A 23,429-nucleotide genomic window follows, 5' to 3' on the forward strand; every position below is an offset into this window, starting at 1 on the left:
TATTTTAGCCTTACTGTAGGAGCTGAGCTGGAAATAACATTATCATATAAAAATACACTTCCTTACCAATTTTCATGCCATATGCATGAACACAGCCAAAATTATCCAAAAAAAGAAAAATGAAATGTCCGTAAAATGGACCAACGGGCCCTAAGGGTTAAATGTCATTTCATGATGCCTGCGTCCATAGCAGCCCTAAACAAAACACACAGACAAGACTTTAGCAGTCCCACATTGTCTGTCTGCTATTTTCCTGCATGTCCTATGTCATGTGTGTTCTGTTATTTACTGTCTATCTGTAAGCGTGATAATTGTGTACAGAGTTGTGAAAAATAATTCCCCCTTTTAATTAAGTCTAAATTAAATTCAAATATCGCCTTCTGTGTAGATACTACATCCGTGGCAGACACCAGGAACAACCCCAGTATAGGTGAAGGCAGTGTTGGGGGGATGACGGGCAGCCTGAGTGCTAGCGGCAGCCACATGGACCGTCTGGGGGCCATCAGGGACAACCTGAGTGAGACGGCCTCCACCATGGCCCTGGCTGGAGCCAGCATCACCGGCAGCCTCTCTGGAAGCGCCATGGTCAATTACTTACACAGGTACTGAGAGAGCAGCGCAGGATGTGAGGTCTATATGTTGGTACTCCTTCATACTAACTGTCCTCCCCTCTCATGTCATCAGGCTGGAGGTGCAGGCTGACGTGCAGAAAGAGCGCTGCAGTCTGAGCGGCGAGTCGGCCACCGTCAGCCTGGGCACAATCAGCGACAACGCAAGCACCAAAGCAATGGCTGGATCCATTCTAAACGCCTACATGCCTCTCGACAGGTCAGCATCCTCTGCACATTATGTTCACTGAGGAAAGAGTTTGTTCTTTCACTCAGCAGTGTGGCTTTGTTGAGAGGCTGTCGGTCTGTAATATGAAAGATTGCAACAAAATATCCATTGAATGCACGGCTGTGATCACATAATGTAAACACTTAAAACGTGTGCAAACTGGTTTACACTCGCAAAACATGCAAGCTGATCTACTCTGTCCATTTAGTACGTTTCCCTTAATTAATATGAAATATCTGACGTTTCTTCCCGATTTGGAGGAGTAGATGCAATTATGTTAATTTAACACACGCACTTTGCTTTACAAAGCCTGAAAATAATAGCGTTTGTTGTGGTTGCGTCTACATTTGATAGGTCTGTGCTAATCGGCACAGCTTTGTGCACAGATGGCTGCAGCTTTTGTGGTGAGGAGACCTAGGCATGAAGGAAGACAGGGAGAGCGGTCGCTTGCGGGCAAACGGAAACCACTAACACACGCAAAACCCTCATTTAGATCTACTGTCTCTACCTTGTTTAAACCCTTTGTGCAATTATTCTTGGTTGATCACCCGCAAGGCGCCCACCAACCAAATGTGCAATCTGTTACAATGCCCATGCAATATAGGACTCTTTATTTGGCATCTTAGTATATCAGGCCCTTATAGGATAAACATGATTTATATTGAAAGATATTTATGGAGCATGTTTGTTCTCTTTGTATTCATGATGACAATCCAGTATTTACATGAATTCAGTTTAACATGGTCCAAACGTTCTTCCTCTCTGTACATCACATATGTGTTGCCAACTCACTTTTAAAACACACTTTTGAGGTTTATTGCTGAATCGTGCTACACATGTTACAACCACATAAATGACATGTAGTATTTTTTGTCCCTCCTCCCTCTTCCTCCCCTGTGTCCAGAGACGGGAACAGCATGGAGGTCCAGGTGGACATTGAATCCAAACCGGGCAAACTGCGTCACCACAGCGGCAGCAGCAGCGTAGACGATGGGTGTGGCGTTGGCAGCAGCGGCAGCCACCATGCGGGGCGCTGTGGCTGGACCTGCCCCTCTGGAGGCTGCACCTCCTCTGAGGGCAAAGGGAGCTCCAGCAGGTGGGCCAAAGAGGCCTGCTGCTCCTCCTCCTCCGGCTCCGGGGGCAAGAAGAGCAAGGGCAAGCTGAGGAAGAAAGGGGGGACCAAGATCAACGAGACGCGGGAGGACATGGACGCTCAGCTCCTGGAGCAGCGCAGCACCAACTCCTCAGAGTTTGACTCCCCCTCGCTGAGCGGCAGCCTGCCCTCTGTGGCCGACTCTCACTCCAGCCACTTCTCTGAGTTCAGCTGCTCCGACCTGGAGAGCATGAAGACGTCCTGCAGCCACGGCTCTGGAGGAGGGGCAGGAGCAGACTACCACACACGCTTTGCCACCGTCAGCCCCCTGCCCGAGGTGGAGAACGACCGGCTGGAGACCTGCCCCACTGCTGCCTCTTCATCCTCCTCCTGCTCCACCTCCTCCCAGGGACAAGCTGCCTCCATCACCCCCCAATCCCCCACCCCCTCCCTGGGCCCCGGAGCAGCAGAGCTCTCCCCGCTCTGCCACGTCACAACAGAGGAGAATGTCAACCTGGTGTGCCCCGCTGAGCTGGACTCCCACTGCAACACCAGAGAGCTGCTAAAAGAAACCAACAATAACAACAACCAACCACAGCACCCAACCCCAACCCAGCCACAGCAGCAGCAGCAGCAGCAGCAGCCGACCAAGAACTCCTGTATACAGACTGACATATGAAAATCTCAATACCTTAAGTGCTGCACAGATGCTAATTTTTATTTAACATCTTTTATTCTTCCACTAAACCAAAGCCTCGTTTCCACTGAGCAGTGCGATTTGTTTGGTAGCGGTGCGTTTCCACTGTCAATAGTTGGGAAAGGGTACCAAAATAAGTGAACCGTGCCAAACCTATTTTTGTCACCCTTTCGATGGGGGACCAAGCATTACCAAATCGTCTACACACTGCAGTTATTGATTGGTCGACAGTAAAGTAATTACCCTGCGAGCAATAACCCGCTGTGTGAAGCCACCTCAGCAAGAGTGAGAGAAAAATTACAGCGAAAAGCTATTTTTTTCAAATTGTGTGCCGTTTTTCCTCTTCACTGAGTTAATCAGCGGGCTACACTGTGTCCTGCTGCTATGATATCACAATATAGTTACGTAGCTTCCGCGTTCATCCATAGACTGTGTATACTCTGACCGTGGCCGTCGGGCATAAACCCCGCCTAACAAGTAAGGGTACTGTGGGCAGTGGAAACACAAGCCAAATCTAGGGTTACCATGCTTTACCGAACCGAACCAAACTTTGCTGCGCAGTGGAAACTAGGCATAACAATCATAGCTTACAGTTTAACCTGCATTTTCAGTTTTTCCCTCCTAAAGGGGACATGTTATTTTGGGCTCTATGTCCTTCATAAAAAAAAGCAAGGCTTAAGTAAAACAGAGATCTCCGTGTGCTCTGACTGTCACGGGGCTTGTTGGAAGTATTAAAGAGGTTTTCCAAAGCGCGGCCATTTGAGAAATGTTTAAGGTTGTGAATGCTGGTGTTTCTCCCTGTGCGACCCGCAGACTGCTGAGACGTTTATTTTTTTTGACAGTTCACTCGCTCACCACTTGTAACAGCGTCAGCACCACGTGTTTGGTGGCTGTCCTATGGATCTGTGTAGGTTCAAATAAAAAAACCACTGTGCCCGTTTTGCTAGTATTTGATTTTTGGCTGGACAACGTGGATGCAACAACACCAAGTAGGAATCTTAATGTTACAGCTTTCCAGAAGTGAACTCAAACCAGGGACCAGGCAGAATGATTCACTATTTCCTCTTTTCATTTCCCCCCTCCAAATGTATAAGGAACCTAAGGGTTCTGCTCTCTATTTATTAATAGACTTTTTGTTGTGTATTTTCCCTGGATGCTTGTTTGAGATGAACCCTCATATGTATAAGTATAATTAAGGCCTTGGCTCAATATCCTAAATCATTTTAGCACTAAACTTGACTTGGGATTGTATTTAGATGGACACGTGCCCAGCTGTTTTGGCTTGGCAGCTATTTGGCAGCTTGGTAACAACTCTGTGCATGTGTGTGCACTTTTAGTGCTAAGTTGACTTGTGGAAGCCCAGGCCTTTGTTAAACTCTGTGGAGAAGCTCACAATGCTATGTTAAGGGTGGGGGGTTTATTTGTTTTCAGAAAAGGTCTCTGGAAGGCCACGGTTGTCAAGATAATGCTGAAAGTCATTATATTAACATTAACCAATGGGTTGGTCAATTCTGTGAAATTGTATCAAGAAAAAAAAAAAAAAGTCCTGTTTTGTCCTGTTCCAAGGTGACTTATTCAGGCCGACGGTCTCGCCTCACCGAGTATGAGAGAGCTTTGATATCTTTCTTTGTTAACTCATGGTGCCTTCAAGAAGCTGTTTATGTTCTCTCTCTCTCTCTCTCTCTCTCTCTCTCTCTCCACCGTGTCTTTAAGACTCCAAACAACTCATTTTAAAAGGTTTGCAGAATGTCTGTCTGTGTAGGAGGGATGCTCATTCACATGCAGGAAACATACTGTGGTAGACATCATGGTAAATGAAGACTTTTCAATTGCCTACCAAAGACAGCACTCAGGCTCTTGTTAAATCTTATACCTTCTGACTTGTCGACTGTAGACACAGTTTATCAGTGCATCCTTTTTTTACACCATGGGGAGCATGAATGAAGACAAGACCCAGGATTATACAGACATACAGACTGCAGTTTTTTGTACGAGCTTCACAAATGCTACGCAAATAACCGAGGGCCCCAGACACGGCCTGAGGCACCTGCACTGTTAACCTGTATTTCTTATGACATTGATGTTCTGCAATGCACAAAGATGAAAATGGGGATACATTACATATGTTAGTTCTGGGTTTACCTTCCCTATTGATTTGTCCAGTGGTTCCCAGTTTGTGTTGCCAATCGGTGCTGCTGAGCAGACTTGAAGTCAAATTCTCTTTTCAACACTTTGTTTCCTAAGTGTTTTGCTTAAGCCTGTCTTAACCGCTCAGTGGAGTGCTCTATTGAGGCGCCCTACTGAGTGGGCTCAGGTGTACCACTTACCAGGTAGGTAAAAAGCATCTTGAATGGTATTTTTGACCCAGGTCTGTTAACTGAATCAACTCTCAGCTTAGTTTGGTGGATAAGGCTACATGCCCTAGTCCCACCCCCACCCCCCGGTTTTTGTTCTTCCTACCCCCGGTTCTGTTTCTCATTCTTCACCAAAACTCCAGTTTCTTGATCCTAATTTGAACACTAGTGCCAGATATAATTTGTAATTTGTGCAGAATGGCATAAGGTATTTGTATATGTGTTTGGTAATTTGCTTTACTATATGCGTGTTAATGCATATCAGAAAAATAAAACAAAAGAAACGTTTGAAATGTTGTTGTCCCTTCCTTCCCTTTTTCCAGTCAGCAAGTATTTTATAATTATATTCCATTTTTTATTTAGATTGAACTATTACAGAGAATCAATCCTGTACACTGTAGCCCTGTGTTAATATGGTACATCTCTACTGAAACATGTTAAAAGCACAGTGAAGAGGAACTGTGAACATGTGAAGTTATTGCATTTCGCCCACTGACTTGTCACCCTGAACTAAATTTGGTACATTCGGGTAAAATGGATGAAACACTTGAGAACACAAAGAATGGTTTGGATTCAGGCAAGTCTTCAATATCGGATGACTGGAATATTCAATAGTTAAATACTTAACAAGGATAGAATGTCTTTAAATTAGCAAAGAAATGACACATTTTTAAACAAGTATGTGCATGTAGCTAAGTGAATACACGTTTGATTTATGATGCATAAATCCAAGCCATTTAACAGTTAGATGAACGCTAACTGACTAAAATAAATAGGCTTTCTCTTTAGGAGGATCTGCACACTCACCAAAGTGTAAGTCGACCCCCTAGTCTGAAATCCAAGGCACGCATCTCATAAAGATGCTGCTTCTCTCCAGTGTGTACACACGTCTGCTTGGCTGAACTGCTGAGGAGATGAGTGGGTTGGCTGGCAGGCTTATTTGGTAAACAAATACGTTGAGTGACTTTGTGTCAGTCCTTATGGAAAAGACCCAAACAGCCAGCTTTGAAGGGGATTTGACATTGTACTCAGATCTGCTAGTTGCATGGCTTCATCAACAAAAAGAGCATTTGGGTCATGTACGGTTACAAACTGTATTTTCTCCTACAACATTGTCAGTAGATATCAATACAACAGGTACTGTTATCGTACTGCACAGAACAGAGATAACACATCATGCAGGGATAACACGGTACATAATAAACGGTTACTTTATCTTTTGGGTTTGGCCTGCAGCAATAGGCATCTTATTTAGCTCAGTAGTAAATAACCTCACTTGTGCGTTGCTAGGTAATATTCAGCATGCACTGAATGTCACCTCTGATCTTACCTGGTGCCTGTTTTGCCCCCCCTTCCCCCCCAAAAAAATAAAAACTATCAAAAGACTGATGGGACTGAAGGACCGAACAAGTAAGCTCACTTTTGGGAACATAAGCCTGTCCTGAGTAAACTTAAATGCTTGTAGGGGGAAACACTTGCCTGTAGCCTTAAATAACATTGGACACATTGGACCCTATTCATCAATACGCTAAAGTGAAAGGCCCATAGTATCCCACCATCTGCCTGCTGTAAAATGCAAACGGTGTGTGGTGGTACAAAAGTAAATCTGCATAGCAAAATGTTCCGGAGAGAAAAATATATTCCTTCTACTCATAAGTCAACCACACAGAGATGGGATCATTTAAACAGCACAGAGCAGTGGAGTGGAGGTGACGCAGTTCCATTGTATTGCTCTGGAGGTACATTCAGCCCTGCAGCTTCCTGCCTTTGTGTACTCCGTCTCTTGTGCAGTGTTTTGCATAGATCCAAGAGTTGCAGTGGTGCAGCAGCTGACATGCAGCAGGGGACCAGGAGGGTCAGATGTATTTGTTGGCCAGATTCTGAACATCGTTCTTAGTGAACTCTGAGCTCTCCACTGCGGCCAGATGCTCAAACAGCTGGGTCATGTGGCGGCGCTCCTCCTTCTCCAGCAGCATAAGTACCACCTGGAAAAACAGCACATTTTCATTTGATTCATTCAATAAAGAAGATAAAAAGCTACACAATAAACTAAGAGCTGTGCGACCAACATTTTTCTCTAAACACAAGACTCTTCACTCTCCCCAAGGTGACTAAACACAGCGGTAATTCTGTTGGCCAATCAATGGACTGCTGAGTGTAGCTTCACCCTTTTAGGACCCTTTGGGGGCGGGACGGCTTTGTAACAAAAGGTTGACAATAGGTGCGGCACGGTTCACTTATTTTGGTACCCTTACCAACTTTTAACATTGGAAACCAAACCGAACCGCTCAGTGGAAACAAGCCTAAAGTGAGCATATGAACTACAACATGACATTAATGAAGCATTTGATGTACTAGTTACCTAATTAAAAGTAAGGGGATATGTGACTTTTCAGATCACAGGTGAATGAATTACAAAACCTTCTATCATAAATGGGACATGAAGCACATCTTACCGAGAACCTGTCTGCAGTGTGCAGATGGTTGAGGTGTTGGTAGACCAGGTTAGGGTCTCTCTCCAGCAGGTGAAGGTCCAGTGCTTGCATGATGAAGCTGACCGTGTCTCCATCCAGCACGGTGCTGAGGTACTGGGGCAGTCTCTCTGGGGGAGTGGAGGCCAGCAGGTCAGCTGCGGCCGCTGTGCTCCCTCTGCAGCGTGCTGTGTTCAGGGCCTGGCCAAAGCCGTAGGCGTCAGTGGGCTGGAGGTCCACCGAGACATCCTCTCCTCTGGAGCAGCTCTCCAAGGGAGGAACGGCTGTCGATGCCTCGTCCCCATCAACCTGAGCAAGGAGAAGATGAACAGAGGTGATACATGGATTTAAAGCCATCTTTAACAGTCAAAATGAATATATGATATCAAAGTTCAGTGTTTCAATAATATTTTACAAAAATCTGATTGATAATGAATGTTCATTCATAGATATTATAAAACTTAGTTAAAAAAAAGCTTTTTTATACCTTGAGCGTTTGACAAGACTGTGGACGTGGCCGTATCAAAAGGTCAACAGTTGTTGTTTTATAAGGTTTTTTATCTTGGCAGAGGACTGATTGGTTCAAAATACTTATTGTGTAACAAGAACCAGAGCATAGCCCTCCTCATCTGAACCCAATTTATGTAAAGTTTATCAAACTTAAATGATAATATCTTTAATTTGGATTGATAACTTTTTTTAGATGCATACTATCATGTCCGTACCTGCCCAGATGACAGAGTTAGAAGGATTTTGTGGGTTTGGGTTTATAGGGGATTTAAGCTGTGATCAAAGATGGCAGTGTTTACTTCCTGTACTTACTGCTCTCATGTTAACACACCGACTGTAACACAGTGAGAGAAGCCAGAAGGTGTTATTTAGCATAGAACACACTCTGGTTCAATTAATAAAAATATTTTAGAACTCCTTAGAATTCAACTCCTTTTGAATACATCATTAAAGTTGTGATACAATAATCCAGTCTGAGATGTACTGGTTGTTAATGTCAACTGGCCTGTGCAGTAGCAGAGATGAGGCACTGTGTTTTTGGTTCTGTTCTCCATTTTGGGCATAGAAAATGTTGTCTGTGTCTGGTACTTCTATGGCCCAGAGGGGTATCCAACACTTCTACATCAGCTTTAAGGCTGATGAGCATGATGTTTAAAAACACATTACTATATTATCTTCCACTGAAGGAGATTTCTGAGTGAACTGTAAGAACAATTAACAATCTGCTGCTTGGTGCTGGGCAGATATCAGCAAGAAGTGGCTTGTCTGGGCTGGTTCAGTGGAGATGGCTGCCTACATTTTTAATGAGTGGTTGTTGAAAGCAGTCTCTGTGTGGCTGGAACCAAAACATTGATACACATAATAGACACTCAGGGCTACGACATGCAGCTGAGCTCCCTGTACAGAATCAAGCCAAAGATGTTGTGTTCACATGGTAACTACTACCATGACGTCCCAAGGCTTTATATGGTCTGCAGTTCTGAACCAGCATCACAACAGACCTCAGCACTCTGCCAGGGGGCTTTATGGACAGTCGGCTCTTAATGCCTCGTTTCCATTGAGCAGTGTAGTTCGTTTTTGTACGGTTTGGTACAGAATCGTTACCCTAGATCTGTCTAGACCATCCCACTGCCGACACTACCCTCACTTGGTAGGCGCAGGACAGTGAGAACTGCTGGCAGAGCCGTTGAACGGCCCTTACTCTAATTGCCCTCTGGGATAAATAAAGTTTTCTTGAATCTTGAATCTTATAAAACAGTATATACATTGGCTGCGGCACGGTTCGCTTATTTTGGTATCCTTCCCAACTTTTGACAGTGTAAATAATTACGTGCTATACTGTACCGAACTGAGCTGTAGCTCTTAGAGGATTTACAGTCTCCATCGATGATTATAATCATCCTCCAAACACTTACACATGTAAACCACATGTGTAAGTGTCACGAGTGGATGGGCCCATGTTTATGAATATGAGTGTGCTTCCCAGGTGAGTGCCTGGTTGTATTACTGTGTGTGTACCTCTGTGATGGGGACACTCTTCCTGACTTTAGGTGAAGTGGCCAGACTGTGTCTGAGCAGCAGTGTGACCTCCTCCAGCTCCTTCTCAGCCTCCTGCACGTTGGGGTCCTGATGCAGAACCTCCTGCAGGTCAGAGCTGCACGCCAGGTAGTCCTGGTGGAGAGGGGGGGGGGGGGGGCACAATACAGCTTTAAAGGTGCACTATGTCACTTTGGCTGTGTCGGAGAAGTCAACATTCTCTGAGGTATATTCTCACAACTGAATTAACATACTTTCCTCACAGTAAAAACGGATCCCTCGTACACTGTTTGAAGTTAAAAAGCTACCCAAAAAGTTGATGTTTCTCTGTTGTTGCTTACAGCAGCAGGGCCTACAGTTTGGTTTACAAACATATTCTAGTCTAACGTTTGATTCCAAGTGCCTCAAAATAAATTTGGTATCATTTAAAATGATATAATAATTCAATACTACAGTAAGAATAACATGTAGAGAAAATATGTTTTGTAAACTAACTACAGACTCTGCAAATGTAAACAAATCCCCATCCCTTTAAACTGCATAGTGCTCCTTTAAATTGTAATCTCATAGGTGCGAGAAATTGAATTAAATGCCCCTTCTACAAATTTGTATTTCTGTCCAGCTCCTTTTAAAATGAACCCATTCAACCATGGTGTTGGTCAGTGATTGCCAGCTCTCCTCACCTTGAGGCCTTTGTTGGCCAGGGCTCGTCTGTAGAAGGCTTTCTTATTGGTTGGCTCCACTTTCAATGCTGCATCACAGTCTTGCTTGGCTTCAGCGAACCTATTCAGTTTCAAGTAGCACAGGGCTCTGCAAACACACACACACACACACACACACACACACACACACACACACACACACACACACACACACACACACACACACACACACACACACACACACACACACACACGTCACTTGTGATTTTTATTTTTATCACGAGCAGCTAATCTTATTTGATGCATGATGACTAAGAGGCATCATGAGTTTGTGACTCATCTTGTGTGTTCAGAAAAGGGAAGGACAAAAATCATTTTCAAAGGGAACAGCTGAGTCACGAGGTAGGATGTACATCTCTGACCATGGCTCTAGGAGCTTACTAGCTTTGTCTTCTTTATCAAAGAGTTGTCAGTCCTCTCAGTCAAAAGGGTCTGGCCAGCAGCTGTGTGTGGCAGTAGCCAGCATAGTGTGTTTGCTCTGGTGTGGCTGTACATACAAGCTCTGTTACGGATCATGGACGCTCTATAGAAAACATTTCACACCAGCATCACAGTTTCCTCTGGGACATGATCAACAATCTACCTACTGGTACTATTGTGGAAAAAGAATGAGGGAGAGGGGGCGGGGGGCGGGCAGAGGGATAGTCAGAGCAGCATGCACTGTGCTTGCCTTGCTGTGTTTCTCTTTAGATGTTAGATAATATGATTGTGGCTATAAGCGGAGTTTGGATAAACAGTGCTGAAGCGGGCAACTGTTTTCCTGAGCCTGGGCCACTCAGGTCTGGACAGAACTTGCTAATTTACCAGCAGTGACAGACTGACACAGCGGTTGGGATTAGCTTCAGAGCTAACAGATGACAGCTGGGGATCATTAATCAGCCTGTTTTAATGTATCCACAGGAATACCTCTGGGTGACTTGTGACATTCCTGTTTGATAAGGAAGTAGAGAGTAGCAGTGAGGAACAGAAAGTGAAAGAGACCACAGCCACAGTCTGTCTTACCTGTTGGTGTAGATAGCACATTCTTCTGGCTTCAGCTTAAGGCATTCAGTGTACTTTCCCATTGCATCTTGGTATTGGCCCTTCTTCACAAACTCATTCCCTTCTTGTTTGAAACCGTTAAACCGCACTTCTGCTTTCCTTTCTGGAAGACAATGTAAAGTTGTGATGACTCATTGCTGCGTATTCACATTTAGAAAAGAATGAGTCCACATTGTAATCAATTTTAAAAGGTACAGTGTGTTTACAGAAGCTACGGTGGCCTTCGAGGACAAGAAGCTAGCTACTCAAGATGGCATCATCCACCACTGCCTCAAGTCTTTCCCCAACATCAAGGAAGGGGGGATTATGTATTTAGTTATTTATTCTATAGTACTTCTTATTGTCTTCCAACAGGTACATTTCCGGCGGAAACCCGCGATACATAAAAACGCGTAAGGCCGTTAAGTTTGTCCGTTCTGTGCTACTGCAGAAACATAGCTGTGCAACATAGCGGTTGCCCCACTACTATGTAGATATAAAACGCTTATTCTAAGGTGTAATAAAATAAAAAATCAACTTTTATTTTCGAGCCTTTATACACTAATTAAAACATACTCGTGCACTTTTTATCCCATTTCGACCAATTCTGTTCTGAAAAAAAACGTCAATACGTTCTACAAACAGCACCTTTAATTGCTCCACCTTCTATTTCTAAGAAAAGCTAACAGGACAAACTATGCCAGTATTCTGTGCTATAAAGCGTGAGGGTTTAAGAGCTTTGGAAATCAATGCTGTGCTAGCTGGACGTGAGGCATAGGAGTAAAGTCAGCAATCAGTCACGGTGTGGACTAAGGGCTCATCAATCTGCTGCATTGGGCCTTCGGGGGGGGAGAATCTGTGCCAGGAAAGCTATTCTTTCATTAGAGTTTAAAAATACCAGCTGTAGCTCAGCCAAGGGAGTGGAGAAACTGCATGGTCAGTGGACAGAGGTGACACGGCCACTTATATCAAAATTAGGCCTTTAACATCTTCCTCCTCTCTAAGTGTGTGTGGAGTGACCGAGAACAAGGGACAAGCAGAATTATAGTGGATCAAATGTAGTCTATTCAATTCTCCTTTATGACAATTTCAAGCATAATTCAGATCCTTAAAGTGTAACTGCACCCTTTTACTTGTTTTTTGAGATATAAGCTGATTTAAATGACTATGTTGTTAAGGAACACATATATGCTGGTGTTAATATTGAAAAAAATTGCAATATGTTAAATATCGGCAATTTAAGAAACATTTTGTATTGTAAATTATTTTAGAACTTTACTAAGATTTGAAAAAAACTTTTTCCGTCGGGTTCGAAAAATGACGTACTGCTGTACTTTTGGTGCAGCAGTACGTCATCACGTCGCCGCAAAGCCGGTCACGCTCTTTACAGGTCCATAGCTGGTCCATGAGCTACTACTGTTATACCATCCCTCCAAGGATGTTATTTCGGGGGTTAACACCCTTAACTTCTACTGGCAGTGTGTCTGCATTATCTCGCTTGTGCACACACACACACACACACACACACACACACACACACACACACACACACACACACACACACACACCCGCCCGGACTCGTTCGTTGCTTCACTTGATTGACACACGCTACCGCTCGCTCTCCTCGCTCACTCACACACACACACACTGCCGATAGCTCACTTGCGCTACTCTGTCTCCTAACTCTACGATAGAGACACCCGCCAACAATTTAGAATAAGAAAAGTCCTCCACCTCAGACAACCCATCTGTGTGGCATATGAGCTCACTGTGTAGCGACCGTGCCGTTAGACTTTGTGTCACTCGATTTTTCAATGAAGTCATGTCATTCAGAGTGACAGCTAGCAGCTAGCCCCCTCCTTCAAAGACACCGCGCGCCCCCCTCCCTCCTGAATGTCGGCCGGATGATGTCGGAATGTTTAAAAACAAAGGTTCTCAAACGGAATTTTAGAATCCATGTTCTGAAAGCATTTTTCAAAATCGTGCAGTAGCTCAAACAGGGGGTTCAGTTACCCTTTAAGTTCATTAAAAGGAGCAATCCTACTAGTCAAAATACACACAAAGTATGTCATAATTTTAAGTAAAAAAAGTGTAAAGTATTTATACACTATTGTGAAGTTTGGTCTATACAAATGCCTTATAAACTCTATATGGCTATATGCTTTTATTATAAATGTAATATTTAATACTAGTAACTGATGTCAAGCATTAATGTCAACAAGAAACTGTTTAATCTGTTTAATTTATGGAGAGACAGGCTTTTTTAAGAACCTTCTCTAATCAAGACTTTTCACTTGCATTTCCGAGCTCATGCTATCTCGCCTTATGTCACACTCTGTATCTACTAATGCAGAGTTTAAGATCAAGGTTAAGGATTTCACAAAGGAGCCTATTCCACAGAGAATATATCTAACCTGTTTGGCACCAGTAAATGTTATCCAGTGTTTAGTGTTCCAGACATAGTCAACAACAGTAATGGTTATGGCTTTGTGGAAACAGACCTGCGTCCCTGGCTGTCTTCTCTGCTCTGGCCTGAAGAGCCTCTGCACTAGGGGGCACCTCTCTGCGGTGCTGCTGGGCTGACAGAGGCACCAGGGGAATGTCTGGAAGCTTCTCCCTCCAGTCTGTCCCGTCCTGATCGATCAACAGACGGGTGATCCTGAAGGAGGAGGAAGGGGGCACATAGCAGACAATACATGGATTGAACACATGATGGACACACACATACAGGTGGAATTAACAGTACGCAAGCACACACACACAGACACACAGGCACTCACGCACGCACATATGCACGCACACACACACACACACACGCACGCACGCGCACACGCGCACGCACACACACACACACACACACACACACACACACACACACACACGCACACACGCACAAATCCTTGTACTCCTTGTACAACTCAATGCCTTACCCCAACCTTCACACTTACCCTAACATAAACCTAATTCAAACCTGAACGTTAAAGCCTAATCTTAACCCTCAAACAGGCCTTTGAAGAAGTGAACACCAGGCTAAATGTCCTAACCCTTTCCAAATATGTCCTCACTGCGATGGTTAAAAGCTTACATTAGTCCTCACAAAGATTGATGTACATGCGGTAGAAAACCTTTCTACTGTCTGATGTTGTAGATAGAGGCTAAAGCTATGAGTCTCCTGAACACAATGCAGCCAGGTGAGTTTCCCTATTGCATAACAGAGACAGGACATGCAGTCTGAGAGACATAATTAGCTTGTAGCTGCTTATAAACACCAGCTCAATCTGTTAGCCACTAAGCAGACTGTGTGTGTTTGTTCATTTGATCTGTTTTAATTTAGTCCACCGAGTATTTTACAATGTCATTTCTGGATGTAAAGTCTACAAAGGCAGTGAGGAGGCAACACCAATACAATCTATTAATCAAATTCTTTTTTTTAGATCTCTATAACTTCTAGTCGTCCATAATTCAAATGGATAGCAAATACATTTATAGATAGGGCAGTCACTGTTGTAAGAATAACTGCCATGGCCACTGTAATATTTAGCCAAGAGAAATTTAAAAACTGTGATTGTTCAAACTCATTCTCTCTCAGCTCAAGTGTGTGTGTGTGTGTGTGTGTGTGTGTGTGTGTGTGTGTGTGTGTGTGTGGGTGAGGGTTAATACCTGTTGACACTGTCATTAGCTGCCTGCACACTGGTGTCTATCTGCAGGACGGTCTTGTAATCCACGTAGGCCTTCCGGTAGCGCTCCATGGACTCGTAAGCCATGCCCCGGCGCAGGAGGGGTTTGAGGGAGAACGGCTGCAGCTCCAGGGCTCTGGTGGGTATAAATAGACACGATGAGAGAGGAGCAAAGGATCAAGTCTATTGCCTCAGCCACACACTACAGATGCTACTCACCGAGAGTACCCTCCATCTGGACAGGGAATTTACATATGTGACAGAGTTCAAAATGAACGTGTGCTTTGTGTTGCTGTGTAAGTACGTAGCACTGTGTGTATGCCACTGTTGTAAGCCTATTTCCCACAGAGATTTTGGCATATTGACGAAACATGAGGTCATAAGAAAACGTAGGCTACAGCCCTGAAGTTCAACAAGAAACTTTATAAAGACACACTTGAAATAACTATCTCTGCTCACACTGAAACCGACTGTGGACACTTCACAGGGTGAAAGTAGTGTGTTAATCGGCCTGGTACGTGTGTCTGATGACGGGTTGTTATCTCAATGTGCACAGTCTTAATGATAAACTGTGTGGCGCCTAATGGCATTTACATTAGCAGCAGGGATGCTGCCGGTTTACAGTACGATGATCCCATCGTTCAGTCTTAAAAATAGTTGGTTTGTGTCGTCTTCGGCTGCTCCCTCAGAGATATGACTCCCCGGTTGCGGCCGCACTTTTGGCACATATTGTAAACATCACCCTCGCAATAGTCCTGACCCTCTACTACAACCACACGCATTTACACTGAGAGCGTTCTGGGATGGTGCCGGCAATTTCACTACCTCCAATAATAAAATTGCAGGCACAAGCTGTTGCGCCTCTCGTACCCTTTTCCGTGATGGCCGCATTTACACAGCAGGGCGAGGGGCAGAGATGGCGTAATTTTTCCTGGCTTCCACGGGCTGTTTAAAAGGGGCTTACGTGTGAATGCACAATTGTCCCATTGGCCAAAGGAATCATACTATATATTTAAAGGCTTTAACATGGGAGGTTACCCTCAAATTATCCTGCTTATGAAACCACCTCTCAACAGATTAATAGAAAATCCCTTACAACACAGCCCAGAGCAAATCCTCTCAAAAAATGACAGTGATCTGCTAATGGGGTGTATACCCAATGACAGGGCTGTCTACAAAGAGCTGGAGAGCTGTGTTGGATCTTTCCAAGCAAAGCCTAATGTCAATTATGAAATGTATTTGGGTCGACACCCACAGCTAACATTAATTGTCACTCCACTTGTACACAAAGTGTTGCACACAAGGTCAGTAAATAAACCTCACCTTGTGCAGTCCTGTATGCACTCGTGAGTGTTGCCATCTTTCAAGTAGCAAGCTGCTCTGTTCGAATACAGAATACATACATCCTCCGGGCTATCAATCCCTGCATAAAAAAAGAGAAGAATTTCACAAATACAGCAAATGCAATACCTTAACAAATATGCAATACTCAGAGACAGCAACTGTAGCTTGCCCTCCCTTCGGAACTGTGTCACAAATGATAACATTTTAAATGGGCTTTAAAGAACCCCATAGTTGGCTTATTGTTGATTTAAAGCCTGTATGTGTTGTGAATCATTTATAATGTTTGGAGGTTACAGCCACTTTAATGGGTTCTGACCTGACACAGAAAAGGCATAGAAACATGGGAGTGACAAGGACATGGTTTTCAATGAAAAATGTCTGTTATACTGTCAGTATGTCATCACACTCTAGCTATTGTGCTATATGATGTTGCAATGATGGGTTACTGTATTGACTAAATGAAGAACCTTCTTCTAGTTGCATCAGCATGAGACACCTGACTTGAGATAGTACTAAACTAAGATTGCATCTTTTTCAGACGTGTTAAATGCAAGATTATTGTAAAGCTGCATTTACACGTTAGAATTCAATGTAATCATGTGCTCACCAATGTTCTTGTTTGACTTAATTGCGTGTGTTGACTAGGAAATGTGTCCATTTTGTTCTGAACTAGTGAGAGCAACATAGACTAAATACAGTCAGTTTAGCGTGCCAACTCATCAGATGAAATCAGATTATGGATGATGACAAAATATGAGGGAGTTATGATGATGTCTCAGCAAGTGCTTATACTTGTTACACAGTGGCAGTGGAGCATGCAGGGTTTGGTAGAGGTACACATATGGGCATCCAAATACAAATCCAAACAGGACTTTGAAACCCTGCTAAAGAATGTTTGAACATCGATATTATGAGGGTTTTTTCCAGAAAATGCCACTATTTGATAGTCCACTGACCGAGTGCATGTTAAGTCTTTTAAAGGAGTTAAAAGAATGTATGTACATCCCTGCTCTCAGCTATAGTCTGTCTGTATTGTGTGTATCCTTGGTGGATGATGGAGCTTGGATGCTGTGGATGTCCGGTCCCTTGTACATCCAGCAGTAGCACAGTGGGTCAGTGAGTGTATTACATTATGGCACAGAGAGGCAAAGAGAGTATGTTTGATGGTGGACGAGCCTGACACGCAGCAGTTTCTCTCCCCTCCGTTAATAACTCACTTTCTCCCTCTTGCTGAGAATTATAGCTGCGGTCCTTACAGATTCAATTTCACAGTGAGTGGTTAGTGGTCATGTGACCTGGACAGACCTGAGCTGAGAGGCTTAGCGCTGCAAAGGCTAAAACAGAAAGACTGGCCCCTCCGTATGCACCACAACAGGGACATTGTGACGCATCAGGCAAGAGAAAGCCTCCAAATGCACCGACAAACAGCCCCAAACTTTGAACTTCTTAGATACTGTAATCTTTATGGCTGTGTGTGGACTGCATGTAAGCTAAAGTGGAAGGCTTTTTCAAGTCATGTGTGTTGTGTAGGACAGGTGTCACTTCCCTCATGGAAAAGAGACTTTCTGCTGTCTTATGTTGGTGATATCATGCAATGTGATACATCAACAATACTTATATTCAAGCACTAACATTATAACTGCAAGGTCATGACCTTTGATTTACAATTGCTTTGGCATGTTGCAGGACACAGTCTCAATAGCATCAATGATAAGACACCATAAAGCCATATTTATTCAAATTCAAAGGGAGACTGCTGATGACACATGACTCAGCTAAGGAATTAGCCATTTGCCTGTCACAGCATGTATGAAAAATACTGACGTCAGTATAAATGCTTGTATGTTTCCTCACATGGTAGGCCCATAGTTGACTTCTCTCTAATGCCATACACATCAACCAAAACCTTCCATAATATAATATGTTAGTAAACCACCAGCCAGACTACAGTCTATTACAACAACAACAACAGCATCAACCAATGAGCACTCCTCCATCCTACCTGAATCTGTGCAGCCTTGAATGGCTTGTGAGTATTTCTCCACTGCATCGCCAAACTGTCCGTTTTTAAAGAGCAGATTTCCTTCATTCTTGAGCCGGGCCAGTGGTGGGGGCAGGGCTCCACACGGGGCATCAAGGTTGACACTTTCCCCTGCGTTTCCTCCGGCTGAAGTTCCCTTAGCGCTGCTGCTCTGCTCAGCCTGGGCTGAAGCCGTCGAGCCCCGCTTGCTGCTTCCGTTGGCTACCTTGTCCCTGGAATCCTGCGTGACTTTGTACTTGTCGGCGGTGCCTCCCTTGCCCCTCCAGTGTCCGTGGTGGGAGTTGTTGGAGTCGCTGTGTGGACCCCCGTCCCCTCTGCCGTGGGGCTTTTTCTGAGCGTTCCCCATGTCTCCCCTTTCGGCAGGAGCAGCTGAGCTCTCCTCCCCTCCCACAGGCTGGCTAGGTTCAACCGGACGAGCTGGAAAGGGAGAGGGAGGGAGGGAGAGAGAGAAGAGAGGGGGGGGACACACCCACAGGAAGGAGAGTCAGCGGTTACATCACAGTGGGGGAGGGGTGGACACACATGACATAGAACCACTTCAAACAGGGAGTTCCAGGAAGCAGCTACTGCTCTAAACAGTGAATTACCAAAGCGCCGGTTGGGGGTGGGGCGGATAACACACACACACTACAGTAGTTACCCAAAGGGACAGGGGGTGTTTCCTCTATCTATAGCACAGGCAGACCGAAGGGCTCGGGATGGAAATGACTACCTTACTATTTGCTGAATTGCTGAAGCTTTCACAGATGTTTTTGTATAACATCAGTGGATTAGAGGGGAAATGCTTATGGCAGGCGGGTACTGCGGACTTACTCAAGCCAAAATCTACAGGCATTCTATACAGTGTGGCGTAACATACAGATACATATTTAATATAAGCATTATTCAAGAAGTCTTCATATACTTACATTTCAACGCTTACTTCTAAGTTCTGTGAGCTAGGGCAAACATTGCTGCATATTTATCATACAGATTAAACAGCTAAAATCTCTTTTAAACATTATACATAACTACAGACATGGATCTTTAAACTTGGTTATTAAAGAATTATGAATAAGGCATTTAAAAGTTGCAAATAAACTTGTCTGCGTGATATTTATATACACATTATCTGTTTTGCATTTCTAGGTTTCAATATTTTGTTACTTTTGGTTGACGTTTCTGTGATTTGGTCAATTTTGCTAATGGTATCAAGCATGCTAATATATAAAGTGGGGTGGATATATCAATTCAGATGTGAATAAGTAAGTAAGAGTGGAATAATACAGGCTTGTTTGTTACACAATGCACTGCCCTTATACAACAATATCTTTCCCACTTAACAAGTGCTGCTTTATACACAACACATAACTCATGCTGACTTCAATTTAATAAAACTGTCCATGTTGTGTTGAATATAGCTGAGGGAACATAACCTTAATTTAAATTGATCATAGATAAGATTTATGGATCTAATAAGGGAATTATTAATGGCCCCTATGAGCTGAGTCTGTAAATCCTGGATATAGATATTGATTATGGAGGCGTTGAAACACTCTCACCAGTCTCTTCTTCTTTTGTCTCTCTGTTGTCCTCTTCCTCCTCCACTTCTTGGATGAGGATTTTTTTCCCTTTTCTCTGCGGCTCTGGTTGACATTCCTCCATCTTCTTCTCGATTTCAGACAGAAGTTTCTAAAAGCAAAAAAAAAAATTATTCACACATTTTAATTTCTCAACAATTGGAACGCGAACACGTTTCTGTTAAATACGTCTGCAAAAATCACGCATCCACTATCTATCTATAAACCCAGAAACACACACAGCAGACCTGCTTCCTACGGGCACTGCACTAGTTATCCAAACACTAAGCTTCATCCAAATACTACTAACCCCTAAGTAATCGAAACACAGTACATTCCCTAATACATAGTGAAAAGACATATAGACAGAAGTGCTCAAGGGTGACAAATACATTCAATACATCCGGGGATCACAACCAAACACAGAACGACTGTAAAAACTACACCATTCTCTGTGTACAATAATACATTAAGATTGTATATTATTGCAGCAGCTGCATTCTGTTTTAAAGTCTCTGTTCTCTCACAAATACTGTGACTCCTAGTGGACAAGAAAAGGTACCGACATATATTTAATATGCTCCTGTCTGTGCTGCTATCACCTACAGTGGCTGGAGCGTTCTGCGGCTCTTCCCTAAGCACCATCCTCAGGTCTTCAGCAGCCATTTGGAGGTTACCCATGTGATTGAAAACAGTGGCACGACGTAGCATGGCTGAAGATGAGAATCAAATCACCCATATTAGAGACATTATAACACACATACAGTGAAGCTATTGTTGACTACTGAGCAGTAAAGTTACAACTGTAGTAGCATGTGTGCAAGCAAAACAGAACATTCGCAAATGACCCTTCGCAAGAGTTACAAAAGTGAGACTTTTTGACGTAGTGGCAACATACAGTGATGCCAACATTGTAATCATTAAAAGTGCTACTGTACCAAAAAGGAAAAAGCACCTTTCATATTTCCTGGTTCCAGATTGAGCACACTCTGGCAGTCTGTCATGGCTTTGTGCCAGTGCTTGAGCTTGATCTCTGCTTGGGCTCTGTTGTTGTATGCAGCCACAGTGGGTAAAATGGAAAGGCTTCTGTAATGGGAGGGTCAATAATAAAATACACCGTTATTCATAATGAAGTCAATGGCAAACACTTAGAGGTACAGTAAATGGTAAATTAAATCAGACCTCTATGGATGACAGCAGTCTAATTAAATGCCAGGCAACATAATATGATCCAATTAAGAGAGGTGGAATGCTCTCTATAATAAATGAGTTGTTTTCAAGAGCGTGACCTGGAATAGTATGCAACTGCCTCTTCATAATCGTTTGCCCTGAAAGCTTCATTTCCTTTGTCCTTCTCACGGTTGGCCAGAAGGAGCTTGTCCTGTTGTGACAGCACTGGACACAGTAGAAACAACACGTCAGACACACATTTGCACAATTAAAGAATACACAAGGCTTGTCAATGTCCACAAAATGACTGGACACAAGATAGTATGTACGTAATCCATTACATGAAGCATCCACTGTAGTCTTGATTTTGGGTTGTCCTCTGTTTATAAGGACAGGTGGATCATTCTTTACCACGCTGCCATCGATTCTTGCACATTCCTTTTCCACATCAAACCTGCAAATAGAAGTAAAATGAGGGTAAAGGAAGATACCATGTAAACTGATGCTCAAGAACAACATCAACCATCTAACTGGGGATAGTTGTAATAAAAGAAGCTCTAAGGCCTATGGCCAAATGCTAGGAACCTTTCATGTACAGTGCCTGCGGCTGCTGTAACAGCGGGTTCTTTATACTCTGAATATAATAGACAAATGAAGAGACTAAATGACTCACTTGTCCCATTCTCGATAATCGCGCGGTAGAGTACATTTTGAAGAATTCTTCTTTCCTTTTGGAACTGAACTCTGTGAGGACATGAGACGACTTCAATACTGAATTTTCTTGTTTACTTAAATATATAGAGAGTATGTGGTTGTTTTAGGCTTCCTATTTTTTACCTGACTAAGTGGAACGGAGCAATTAGACCCTCTTATGGGTGGCATATTTTCTGTCACTTGATCAGCAAACACTGGCTGCTGTTTTAGTGAAGTCTCAGTCTTTTTGGTTTCTTCTTGCCACGTCTGTAAAAAAACAGAATAGTTAACATTGATTGATTGTCTTTATTTCGAATGCTTATGCCATATTTTCAGGCAATGTAAGAATACAGCAGAGGGTAATCACGGTTTTATAAAAAATAAAATAACTACACCATAATGTCTGTCTAGCATACCTTTAACTCATCCACTAATTGGCTCCACTCATCTTTGGAGAGGCTGGCTGCAGTGGACACAGGGTTTTCCTTCCTGAGAGCTTGGCTCTTTGGGTTCAGTTTCTCCACGTGGGTCTCACAGAAGTTGATCAGATGAGGATAAATGCCCTCTTTGCCAGACCTTAACAGTACACATTGTAAAACATACATTTTTTTGTGAAAGCCAAAATTCCTAGAAATCTTTTCAGTCAAGTTCATCAACTGTAATGTGGTGTGATGTGCTCCATTATCTTTTTGCAATCGGGGTGGGTTTAAGAAAATCTGTTTTCAATATTCCATGTAGGCTACATGTTCCCATCAATTCTGCCTCCTACTAGCTAGCACCTTTCAGTTCAGTAGGCTAATGTGGCTTTTACCTCAGTACTCCCAAGATCTTCTCCAGGTACTTCACATCTTGGCATTTTCCTATGTAATCATAGTCCAGGTGCTCCACAGGAACCTTCTCGCTACAGTCGGACTGGTTTGGATGAAGTTGGAAAACGTCTGCTGCACTCATGTCTGGGGATAATTTCAGTTCACTCTTATTATTATACTTATTATTTCAAACAATGCTGTTCCGTTTATTGCAGACCTTGTAGCTCTAAACTAAAGGATAGCTTTATAACTTGTGTTAGCTCACACAATTTTGCCAAACCAGCGTTATTGTTCATTTTAATAGCGTAAACATTCAGCAAAATTTATGAACTGTGACTGATATTTGCGTATGTGAGGAATTAACGTTTTTATTTAGGAAATTGCAGTGTTACTGTTTAGCCTTTACTTAATTTTACTGAATTTAAAAGAAGTAACATTTACCTGCTGTTGTTTGGCCAAACTCTCTTCTGCAAAGCGGGCTCCGTTACTATGGTAACCACAAACGGAAGGAAGCTGCGCTCCAAAGCGGAAACACGTGACGCGGTCAACAGTAGGCTCCAAATTTGAAAACGTGGCTGGTAGTTTGAGATGGACCAGAGGAGGGACAAGCAAAGGCCTTAACCGAGCCAGAGGAAAATACATTCCTAAAGAGTCTACGACTTTTACATTAACGTAAGCGCAGTTTTACCAGAAATGACGTTTTTAAATGTGTATAGTTCAGTTTAATTGTAAATATGTTATTTTGGTAAGTCACTAGTATTTACTGGTTGCGGTTTTACATAAGCTAACGCAGCTACAGTGCGGAGTTTTTACCACTATGTTGAAAATTGTGCTCCTATTACGGGACCATGAAAGATAAACGCGTATAGCTACGGGTGGATGGAAGGAATCCTCAA

The 23,429-nt window shown here is 43.3% G+C and overlaps 2 protein-coding genes across 2 annotated transcripts in view; one reads left to right on the forward strand and one right to left on the reverse strand.

Moving 5' to 3' along the window:
* The window catches only part of LOC307259210 (E3 ubiquitin-protein ligase RNF19A-like), a 38,605-nt gene extending 33,402 nt beyond the window's left edge, over nucleotides 1–5,203 (forward strand). The window contains exons 8-10 of the mRNA XM_080038973.1: nucleotides 389–602; nucleotides 685–828; nucleotides 1,742–5,203. Coding sequence (XP_079895099.1) covers nucleotides 389–602; nucleotides 685–828; nucleotides 1,742–2,609 — 1,226 coding nt within the window. The 3' untranslated portion in view covers nucleotides 2,610–5,203. The remainder of the gene's footprint in view (nucleotides 1–388; nucleotides 603–684; nucleotides 829–1,741) is intronic.
* Nucleotides 5,204–5,338: 135 nt separating this feature from the next.
* Nucleotides 5,339–22,675, reverse strand: LOC307259106 (sperm-associated antigen 1-like; the record flags this gene model as incomplete). The annotated part of the gene is made up of 18 exons (XM_080038840.1): nucleotides 5,339–6,966; nucleotides 7,438–7,761; nucleotides 9,481–9,633; nucleotides 10,182–10,308; nucleotides 11,223–11,364; nucleotides 13,742–13,899; nucleotides 14,901–15,053; nucleotides 16,241–16,340; nucleotides 18,264–18,719; nucleotides 19,844–19,973; nucleotides 20,468–20,574; nucleotides 20,817–20,947; nucleotides 21,151–21,256; nucleotides 21,373–21,485; nucleotides 21,705–21,775; nucleotides 21,869–21,991; nucleotides 22,141–22,300; nucleotides 22,536–22,675. 18 exons carry the CDS (start codon nucleotides 22,673–22,675, stop codon nucleotides 6,838–6,840), a joined length of 2,823 nt encoding a protein of 940 aa, XP_079894966.1. The 3' UTR covers nucleotides 5,339–6,837.
* Between the last annotated feature and the right edge of the window lie 754 nt (nucleotides 22,676–23,429).

This window comes from Ammodytes marinus (assembly GCF_949987685.1).
Source record: "Ammodytes marinus genome assembly, chromosome: 13".
In the NCBI taxonomy this organism is placed as follows: Eukaryota; Metazoa; Chordata; class Actinopteri; order Uranoscopiformes; family Ammodytidae; genus Ammodytes; species Ammodytes marinus.